This window comes from Etheostoma spectabile, chromosome 18, assembly GCF_008692095.1.
Source record: "Etheostoma spectabile isolate EspeVRDwgs_2016 chromosome 18, UIUC_Espe_1.0, whole genome shotgun sequence".
Lineage (NCBI taxonomy): Eukaryota > Metazoa > Chordata > Actinopteri > Perciformes > Percidae > Etheostoma > Etheostoma spectabile.
Window position 1 is genome coordinate 20,558,107 of NC_045750.1, and position 11,183 is coordinate 20,569,289.

The following is an 11,183-nucleotide window of genomic DNA, read 5'->3' on the forward strand; positions in this document are numbered from 1 at the left end:
CTATCTATCTATCTATCTATGTTATGATGGACTACTTTTGAGTTATTATAAAATAACAGTCCTTTTACTTGAGTACAGGTTTTGGCTACTCTACCCACCTCTAGATGTATTGTATAGTAGTTGACCAGTGTTGTGGTGAGAGGTTGCTTTAATATTTAAGCACACTTATTTATTATGTTTCAAGAACATGACCCCAAGGTTGAGAAACTCTGAGTGTGTAGATTTGTATATTAACCTACCGTTAGCTTCAAGGTCAGTCTCTCAATCTGTTCTTTCTGATGCTCAATCAGCTGGTGGGAAGAAAAGATAACATGTTAATGTATTGTTGCCTTTTTGTATGTTGGCATTCATTTGTGCATGAGTGTGTTTACAATGCTACCCTGCGGCTGTTGTCTTGCTGCTCTAGAAGTTGAGTGTTTTCCACCTCAAGCCGCTTAAGGTCCTGCATGGGCAACCTCACCCCATCCTCCAAACAGTGCTGCACCTTCTCTTGCATGCTTTACCAAGACACATAGTCACAAACAGAGAGGCCGAGAGAAAGAGACAGAGACATGTACATGTAGGAGCATGTTAGCAGCAGTTTGCAGCATAATGAAGAAGTTTGTGAAGACTGACAGTAAAGTCATTTTAGAGGCCCAATGGCATTTAAAGTTTAAAAGTGCAAAGTGTGTACCTTTGTACAGATGCAATCAACTCCTTTTCCCTCATGGCCTGCATCTCATTCCTGATGTCTTTCTCCTTCATCAGAGCATATCCTTCGTCGAGGCTTTTCTGTAACCGAGATGCAGTTTTCTCCAGATCCTTGACCTTCTGCTGTACCTCCTCCTGCTAAGCACGCACACATAGCCAGTGTAGTCACAGTCACCGAACAGAACTGAGCAAAGTTTTGATGAAAAAGACCAGGTGTGTAGTCATTCTAGAGTGCGAGGCTATTCTTTAACCAATTAAGCTTTACAAACAATACATACACATATTGATCTTTAGATTTTATGTTTTTGGTAGGATACCAACACAGTTTGACACAGCTAAGTACAAGAAGTATTTATTTTCTTTATTTTGTTGACTCATACTTTTGACTTAGACTGAATTGTTTGAGCACCTGTAAGAATTTTCACCCCGCTGCTTTTTAACCCTTCTGTATATAACATCGCTCAGGTTGTATTGGCAGACACTACGTAGCCACAACCTACGTATGTGTTTGTACCTGCTGAGCCTGGGCCTGCACCTCATCAAGTGTTGGCAGGTCGGAAAGATATTTCTCCAGTGTCTCTATGCGTTGCTGTTTTTCTTGGTTCTGTTCGCTCTCTCGCTGACACTTCTTCTTCAGACTACTGATATAGCGATCCCTTGTCCTTATCTGTAAACAAAAAACTGATTTAAAAAGTAATTGGATGTAATTAAAAAAAGTACCTTGCTGCTGGGAAGAGGGTCTATTCATAAAACTCTTTCTATGCAGGACAATGGTGCAAAGTATTTTTTATATTTTTAAATTGGTGCTATATGGCCAGAGAAAACGGAAAAGAGATGCTGACCAACAAATGCTCCCGCAGGTGTAACACGATTGTGTCACAGAAAGCAATATGGCGGCAAGCTGGTAACAAAGGATCTTGTATTACAGTAAAAGTAAGCAATAATATGTTTAATTTGAGACACTTAAAATACAGTTAAAATGCAGTAAGAGAATCTTGGTTTATATGATCAGCACTGTCTAGTTTTATAGTTTGTTCTGAGTTTTGGTCTGGGTTTGAGAAGTTAGCCATAGTTCATTTACACATACTACCTTACATTGTTATGATACGAAGCTGGTTGAAAATTGGGTACCCCCTTAACTATTTTCAATGTATAAAAACACAATTAATTGAATCAGTTCATTAAATAAATCATGTCTGGTGAATAAAGTTATTTCAAAAACAATTTTTGCCCTTCAAATAGTAAAAGCAGCCTATATTTTCTTTAGGATCAGAGAAAGTAGTTGCTCTGCGATCAGTTTTCTTTCACTTCCTTGTATTAATGATTTTGAATTCTCTGTCTGCTGTACCTTTTCCTCCAGTTTTCGGATGTCCTCTGTATATTTTTGTGTGACTTGCTTGAAGAACTCGTTCAAATGGAGTACTTCCAATTCAGCCACTACTAGCTTTCTACCAAGTTCTTCATCACAGCACAGCCTATCAGATGGAGTCCTCATGGCTGATTCCTGTTGGACAATCAGAACTTGTGCTGTAACTTGTATTATGAAAATGTTCGGTGTGATTATCACATTATGAATTGGTGTTACCTTAGTATTTTGAATGTAGGGGTCATCATACCACGCCCTTTGGCTCTGCAGGACCTGCTGTGCTCTGAGCTCATTCTCTCTGATCCGGGCATGGAGCTGCAAGACCTGCTGCTTTTGTCTGAAACACAGAATCTCTTTCTGCTTACAAATTGTGAAATAAAGAGTACAGCAAAATACATATTTGTTCAGGGATTGTGAGCATTACATGTTGCGTTGGTACAGATGAAGCCACCTAGAATTTCGCCTTCCCAACTGAAGGTCTTTTAGCTTGCCTGTTACTCCCAGTTGGAGAGCACCACTTAGACTCACTCCCTTAATTATTCCCCGCTCATGTATACGGGGAGAACTGGCATAACATAGTTACTCACTTAACCGGGGTAAGAGCATAAGCTGGGCGCTGGGAGACCTGTTGCAAAATGGCGCATTATAATGCTAATGAGTGTTTGCTGATCACAGCCCTGTCTTTGAGAATCCCTGATCCAACGGTCCATACTTAAGGCTCACCAGTCCAAAACCTCCTTTAAAAATCACGCAATTTGTGAATTGTTAAGTTAGGGGTAAAGCTTATAAACTTCGTAAAACACTGTTTACGTCAAAATTATAATTATTTGTGTCTTGTTGTGAACAACAAACCTAATATGCCCTACATTGTTATTCTCTCTTTGTGTGAAAATCGTGTCAGTTTGACCTGGCCTGTCCTGCTGCAGCCAGTCAACTGCTGAAATGCCGCGCTCACCGTTATTTCTGAAAGTTTGGGAAGCTCTAAATCTGTTACTTTTTGCAGTTCTGGTAAATAACACAGCTTTCACAGGCAGAACAGATCAGTATAATCAGAAACTTCAGACGTGTCTCTTTTCATTTCACTTGTTCCTTCTGGAAAAACAATCTATCAGGGATTTAGAAAACACTTCAGCATAATATTTTCATGACCTGCTCATCATGATCTAATAAAAGTATGCTCTGAGGGGAGCGCACTCTCATACAAATCAAATATAATAAGAACAGTTGATTTCAGGCCAATAAACACTTGAGTTCATAATCACGGTTCCCCCTTGTGGAAAGCCCACCTCATGTTTTATGTTCTAAGAAGCTAATCAAGGGTTGGCTTCTTATATCGAGATGCATTGATAATCGGTTTAGAATAAAATCGTTGGGCTCTGAATAGGAATCAAATCGAATTGTTGGCCTCTGAATTGGAATCAAATCAATTTCGGGAGATGCCCAGAGATTCCCACCCCTAGTGATTTCTAAATGAAGCTTCATGAACCATTAGTTGTATGTGTTGATGCAACTAAATGGGGGTCCTGGTTTTAGGAAAAAGGCTCAAGGAATCGCAATTCAATGTGTTTTCAACCCTTTATTGAACAGAGAGCACCATCTATTGGGTTCAGAAAATAAAAGAATGCTTCATGAAGCTTCATTTTGACATCGCTAGCGTTAACGTCATCACAGGGCGTTTCATACCAGCCAAGGCCAGTCCCACCAAGGACCAGTCACAGACCTGCCAGGGCCCCAGCATGGAGGGATGGAGGATATTATTGATGGCTTTATCTATAATAATAGTAAAGTATAGTACATACAAACTAAAAGTAAAAGGAGGGACTTTGGTCTGAACCGAGTGAGACCGAGACATGTGACAATGAATAGTGTTAGTGGAAGTGTCAGGGCAGCATTTGTGAGTGTGTCCTACAATACCTTTCTATCTCCAGTTCTCGCTGTCTCAGCAGCCCTTCTTTAACCTTCACCAGAGTTTTGACAGGAAGGGAGGCCCCTATCAGCATCTGGAAACATTCATAAACACAGGCACTTAAACACATACAGTAGAGTGTACAAATCAAGGTTATAATCGTTAACGAAAAGTATAACTTACTGAAACTGTATTGTCTGTTTGGCAAAAATAAAAAAATAAAATAAAAAAAATACAGCTGCGAACGGCAATTCGCAGGTTCGGGCCTATTTTCTCAATAGCGATTTCAAAGTAATTTCACACATGTGGTCCAAAGTCATTATAAAACATATCCTGCAAGCTTTGAAACGATTGGACACACAGTGCACTGTGTTTAAAATACAACTGATTTGTCAAAAACATTTATTTTCAATTCAATGTGATATGTAGCTCAGTCCAACTCAAAGCAATTTGAGTAAAGATGACCAACACCAGAATAACGATGAATTGCTCAAATCCTGATTTGCATCATTCCACGTCCAGTTACTGTGCATTTAAAGCGCCCCCTAGTGGTCATCTTGAATGAGACTTGCAGTGTATGTGTGAGATCATTATCTAGAGTCTAGATATTGTCTAGATTCTAGACAATTCCTCGAAGTTTTGTGTTGATTGGACAAACATTTAGTCATTTAAAGCCCGATTTGCACTATATCAGCTGCAGTTTGTTTGCATTTATAGTGCCCCCTGGTGCCCCCCAATTTGAATGAAACTTTTAGGGCGTGGTTCAGGTAGGTAGGACATATCCTGAGAGATTTGTGATGAGTGAATATGTGATTTATAGTAAAATGTGTGTAATGCCACTCACCTATCTTGCGCTTTTAGTGCACCCTAGTGGCGTACAGTATGTATATAAAACTGTCTGGGTGTATCTGGGGCACTTATCTGAACCTTCCCTGTGAGTTTTGCGATGATTGGCCTTACGGTTGCTGATTTGTGTTCATTTACGTCCAGAGCCATGCCCATTTCGAAGTTCATCGGTCAATAATTTGAAAAGTAATTAACATAAGTATACAACTTGTAAAAAGCTTGATCCATTGATGATTCACTGAAAACTTTGTGTCAATCAGAGCTACGGTAAAAAAAAAAAAATCTAAAAATTCTAAATGGCGGAAAGTTTTTCTAAGCCGACGTTAATGGTCCTGGTAGCTTTTTTGTAGAGCACTTAAGCTGCACCTGTGTAAGAAATTTCAACTCAATCAGACTTACAGTGTGGGGGGCGTGGCCTTTCCAAGTTTGCATTTTGAAGCCTTAATTACAGCGCCAATATGTGGCCAATTGGGTTCATATTTCTATAGAAGCACACGCACACCATTTCCAGTTATTCCCTCAAGTTTCATGTTTCTAGCTCATTCCAGCTCACAGGAATTTGCAAAATTTATATGTGTAGATGGCTGGAACAAGAAAGGATTAACAGCATCTTTTATTAGTCTGTCAGCTTGATTTTACCATCCGCCTGGAGGTCAGGTTCACCAAGCCCTGCTTAACCTGCACCAATTGGAGCACCCTCACACAGGGTAGTCCATTGCTTGCTGCACTGATCAGACATTAGATGAACGGGGTATTGGAGAAGACAAGGTGCTGGTCATTGTGACAGATTTTGGCTCCGACATTGTCAAGGCTTTGAGGATTCTCAGGGATAAAAAGCAAGAGCAGAGTCGTGGTGGTGATGGTGTTGTCTCAGACGCAGCCAAGAGCAGGATGAACTGTGAATGGAGGAGGGGTCAGACGAGGAGGAGGAGGATGAGCCTGAGATTAGAGGCGTTGGTGAGTGTGGTTATAGTGTCAAATCTTTTTTTTTGAGTGTTAAAAAAAAGTGTGTTCAGGGCGGTAAATTGACAGTATTTCTCAGTGACTTTGGTGCATTTCTCAGATCAGAAACTGAATTCTCAAAACCACTTGTTCAACTTACACACCATGTAGTCACACAAAAGCAGTGTTCTTATTCTTTTGAACACATCAAATGCTTTGGCACATTTATGCAAATAATAGTGTGCAATTGTCTGCTGTTTCTATTTCCTACATTATCAATTGCTTATCATGTTCATCGTAATGTGTTTCACTGTTATAAAATGCTAAACATATTGACTGTGTGTAAACAATGACACAAGGACTTGTCATTCTGATGCACTTACATGTTGACATGACTGACATCCATATTTACATTTGAGAGATACAGAAAGGCATTTATTGCTTTGCAAAAGTTAATTAAATGTACTAAAGTGATTGAGAAAAACTGTAAAACTGTTGTGGATATTAGCTTACTCTATAGTGTTATGAACGCTTGAAAAAAATGGGTTGAATACATGCTGTTCATCTATGTCTTATTTAGGAGGTTGGCTATTTAGGTTTAATTCCTGGCACACGTCACTTACACATTTTGCACTTACTGCAGCGTCTTGTGTCTTGTGTGACTGTTTACATATTTGTGCCCATATGTACATTGTACATACTGGTGTTATTGTTGGATACATATTTAAAAAATTGTATGATGTTTTTGTTGAGTTATTACACAATACTTTTTCTGACCTTTTTAGAATCTTGTCCTTGAAATATAACCCAAATTACAAAAAAGACTAAAACTAACACTAAAACTAATAAAAACTAAACTAAAACTATGCATTTTCAAAAGATAAAAACTAAACTAGCAAACCTGCTTTCAAAAATAATTTAAACTAAACAGAATTTGAAAACAATAAGTCGAAACAATAAAAATAAAAACAAACGAAAAATGCAAAACTAAATAACATAACCCAAACAAATTGTGTATTTGAATATTACAAATTACACACAAATTGCAATTGTGTGGGCACAATCACAGGGATTGGCACTTTCGTGGTGCTTAAAGTTACGGACCTTGGTGCTGGCCGCATCACTGCTGTGCTAATGTTAAATCACACTCTCTTGTGTAATATTGCTTATAGAGCTTGGGCGTAGGAGTTATGGAATGGTGCATTGTGGGTAGCGGCAACCATTTCAGTGGTACGCTGCAAAGGCTTCTAAATATTAGGGTAGCCGGCCAATCTAGCCTGCTGGCACCAAGGAATTGAAAAAGTTATGGACCATAAAAAAAAGTAACCGTGGAGAAAATCGTTGAACATTAACGTTAACCAAGCATCAGTGTTGACATACATGACCGATTCTGTGAGCTATTAAGCATGAAAGCTTGTCTATGCGGGTTTGTTACACTTTAGGAGTAATTACTCACTCACGTGCAATAATCCACTGTTTTAAGAATTGATATGCTAATTTGCCTAACAGCAACATAATCATTTTTATATTTAACAGCTTGATCCCAAAACACAGCAACGCACTAACTGCTTTAATCTGAACAGCAGAACTTTAGTTAACTGCTAAATAAATACATTAAATGTAAATGTAGTTAACGCTGGCAGCTGAAAATCTATTGAACATATCAGTTAGCAGTTAGCATTGTGGCTAATGCTAACAGAGTTGACTACAAAGCAAAGCAAAAAGACCCCAGCTTCGATAATAATACCTTACCTTTATGAAAGTGCCGTGAGCAAACAAGCATGTCTTTTGCTTTTTGGAAATATTGTGGAAGGTGATGGTTTTCCTCCGTACAGCGGTGACCCAAGCCATCTGACGCCACTTTGTAATTTCAGACACCAAGCCATCTGACGCCACTTTGTAATTTCAGACACCAAGCCATCTGACGCATCTTTGTAATTTCAGACACCAGTCTCACTGTGTCTTTTTCCAAGTAGGAAAATGGTGAAAACTAACAGGATTCATCAGGCGTTTGCCTGTCGATCGTGAGACCAATTATAGCAGTTCACAATGCAACAATACTGAACCATTTTTCTTAAAATGACATAAATAAAACCTAATTGTCAAATGACCAACGTTACAATTTTAATTACCTACTCCTGTACCGTGATTCCCACAATGCATTGCGACATAATGAAACAATCTTGAACTCTACAGGGTTTACATCTATGGCTAGAGTATCTCCCGACCCAAATATGATCCAACACGGGATAAGCCGCCAAACCTCATACATACAAACAACATGCTAGCTCAGTGGGTTCAGCAATAGCAACCACCAGCAGTTTATCCGTGGCATGCAAGTCATGAAAATGCACAGTCTAATTAAGTGAATGATGGATTGTGGGTGAAATAACGTATAATCAATGAGGAAAATATTACTGTGAACATAACAGGGAACAGTGGAGAGCTGTTGCTTTTCCGTACAATGTCTCAATGTAAAGCAAAAGTAGTAGAACAAAATCTAGCTATGGTAGAGGCTAGGACCTTCTACTTTATTAACATATGGAGACAGAAATGTAGAAATAAATGTAAAGCATTTATTTATTTAAAGATTTATTTATTTTATTTATTTACCTATTCATATACTACTGCTTATATTTATTCATTTATTTATTTCATAATCAGTAAATTCCAGTTACTTTATTAGTCTATCAATTGATTCTGGTTGCAGTCAGGGCACCTTTAACTTAACATTGCACTAAGTCATTATTTTAAGTCAGGTGTATTGTGCATGTATATCCTTTTTTGAAGATATACCTTCTTGCTCCATCAATCCTCTACATCCTTCTGCCAACCTTGGATTACTACTTTATCCCCTTGCTTTTTTTCTCTTTTTCCTCTACGTACTCATACAAACATACTTATAGTTATATTCCTCTTACCTGGTTAAGCCCTAGTTCCTGCTGATGTCCCTGTTGACATGAGAAGGGGCCATCTCCAACACAGCCCTCTGTTCCAGTAGCACTGATTTGACCAGGTTGGCCTGGTCCACCCTCTACTTTGGGTCTGTACTCCATCTGGTCAGTCAGCCACATCTGGGTGCGAACTGCAGGCTGAATCGGGGAGTCTCTATCAGTCTGATGACCCAGTGAGTTTGCTTGGTTGGGTAAGCTGAGGTCATAAACCTGTGCACCTCCCCGAACCAGTTTAGCTTCTGGTAAAGCACTACAGTCCATGTCCAAACTGTTGTGTTTTACGGATGATGACAGAGCTGAGGAAAAGGACAGATCTGTTTCCAAACCATTAGATCTACTGCTGTGGTTGTATCGGTAGCAGGGGCCAGCACCTGGGGAGCGCTGCAGCAAGGTATTGCAGAGCATGGAAGACGATATAGGTAAATAAAGGTCCCAGTTTGAACCATGAGGTTGTTTTCTGTACCCATGTAACTGACTTCTGTCCAGGGAGCCTTGTGAATCTGGGTTGTACTGATTGACTGACGTCCGAGTGAAGCTCTTATCAGCCCCAGATGACAACTTGGTGAGAGAGGACCACCTCCGGATAGGCTGATTGTCCTTCATATCCAGGCAGCTTTGTGCACTCAGGGGAGACATGTCTGGCATAAGCAGCTGGCAAGACCTGCTCCAGCGACCTGCGCTGCTCGGTGTGGCTATCTTTCTAAAACTGGTGTAGGGTGAGGAAGATGGGGACAGCATGGCATGGACAACAGGGGTGGCACTATCATCCTGGCCCATGAGATGCTCATACAGTGGCTGGAAAGACAAAGGCGTTGTACTGGAACTGGAGTCGTCTGTAAGACATAACATGCCAAAGAGACCATAGGAACAATGTGAATTTTAAAAAATTGTTGTTAAACATCATTGTCATCAACACAAGCATATTCGTGAACATATTGTAATTAATTAGTCTGTATAGAATAAACATAAAGTATGAAGGATTTTCCTTTGTTCAAAATGCAGAAACTCAAGAACTAAAAACATTATAAGAATGCAACTGCCAAAAGGTACATTTAATGATTTCTAGATTGCTGGGTGTGAGTCCACATGACTATAAAAGGAGCTCTGCACTGGCATCATGGCAGTTGCAGTAAAGCTTACTTTCCTTCCTTATGCCAATTTGGTATTTATTATGCTGCGGCAACTGTGTTCTGTGCTGTTTGTATTGATTTAGTTTATTTTTTACAAAAACCCTTTATTAGAGTTATGTGTTTTACCTTATTATACATTATTTAAAAGGCACAGGAAACCCAATATTGTAAATGTGATACTAAGTAGGCATTAAGTGCTCACAAAAATGTTATAGATGGTGCTTCTCATGTTGTTGTTTTATCAGCTGTTGCACGAGGCGCATACATGTGGCTGCCAGACTGGCACACAGAACAAGAGACTTGGCTGAATCCTGGAGTGCTGGATGAATAGCACCGGCACTCCAGGGTCCAGCCAAGTCCCTGAAAACCACCGGTAATCGACACAGGCACCGAGGCAACCCAACTCACTATCAAACGCCTGCACACTGGTTTGCAGGGTGTCCAGCAGAGAAGTCCTGCCGTGGTTACCCCTTCTTATGTAGAGATGGAGATAGTAACAGTACGTTGTTACTCTGATGTCTACAATTACATTTTAGACCCGATCGAAACTGTAGCCAAACTAGAAAGATACTAGTCAGAGCAATAGCCTCTTAGTTTTGATATAGTTTGGTAATGTGTCATAACGCAGACACAGTTTTCTAATATTTTCTTATTAAACTTCAATTACAATTCACCTTAAAACAAACATGCAGCTTAGTTCAAGTAACAATAAAACAGAGGTTTTTGTGCAGTGCAAAGTTTAGCAGAATCAAGTAACATGGGAGTTCTTTAATAATAATCCCAAAAATGATCATCAACACTACTACTGCTGGAGTGGTGGCTGCGGGTCTTTCAAAGAGGGGAAAGCTCATTTTTGGCCAACATCATAAAAATTGTCCATTTATTTATAATCATAATAATTTATAATATCCCTGAGATGGTTTCATCAAGAGGCATGGCCAGCAGTACATTTCTTTGTCACAACACTTCCAGTAAGATAATGTTTTCATACCAGGAGAGCTGAAAAGAATCTCTTTAAAGTTACTTTGACCTATCTTTTTGCACTAAATCAATCTTAGGTGTTGTTGTGCCCTGCTGTTTAATTTTCAGTCTCTACTCGTAAGGAACACTTTCAAATGTCTTTCCCAAAATCAGATCAACAATAGTAGCATTGTCTGCATTTGTGTGCAGTTCGCAAGCTGGCTAGTTCAGCCCTGTGACACTAGCCCAGCGTCCAGGCCAGCCCACTCCTCCATTGACTCCCAGAGAAGCTGAGCGTCCGTGGGCGGAACATAATCGCGGCATTTATCCAATGACCATCTAGTTTCGAAGCACTTAAAAAAACTGTTCAAAGCAGCCCCATTGAAGTC

General features: G+C 39.6%; 2 protein-coding genes across 2 annotated transcripts in view; one reads left to right on the forward strand and one right to left on the reverse strand.

Moving 5' to 3' along the window:
• The window catches only part of mdn1 (midasin AAA ATPase 1), a 1,030,807-nt gene that overhangs the window by 1,004,460 nt on the left and 15,164 nt on the right, over positions 1–11,183 (forward strand). Inside the window, exon 96 of the mRNA XM_032542336.1 lies at positions 8,005–8,013. Within this exon, the coding sequence (XP_032398227.1) occupies positions 8,005–8,013 (9 nt within the window). The remainder of the gene's footprint in view (positions 1–8,004; positions 8,014–11,183) is intronic.
• The window catches only part of cep85l (centrosomal protein 85L), a gene marked incomplete at its 5' end in the record, with an annotated part of 21,471 nt that overhangs the window by 8,203 nt on the left and 2,085 nt on the right, over positions 1–11,183 (reverse strand). The window contains 8 exon segments of the mRNA XM_032542349.1: positions 240–290; positions 380–497; positions 674–828; positions 1,205–1,357; positions 2,039–2,194; positions 2,276–2,393; positions 3,971–4,056; positions 8,672–9,537. Of these exon segments, the coding sequence (XP_032398240.1) occupies positions 240–290; positions 380–497; positions 674–828; positions 1,205–1,357; positions 2,039–2,194; positions 2,276–2,393; positions 3,971–4,056; positions 8,672–9,537 (1,703 nt within the window).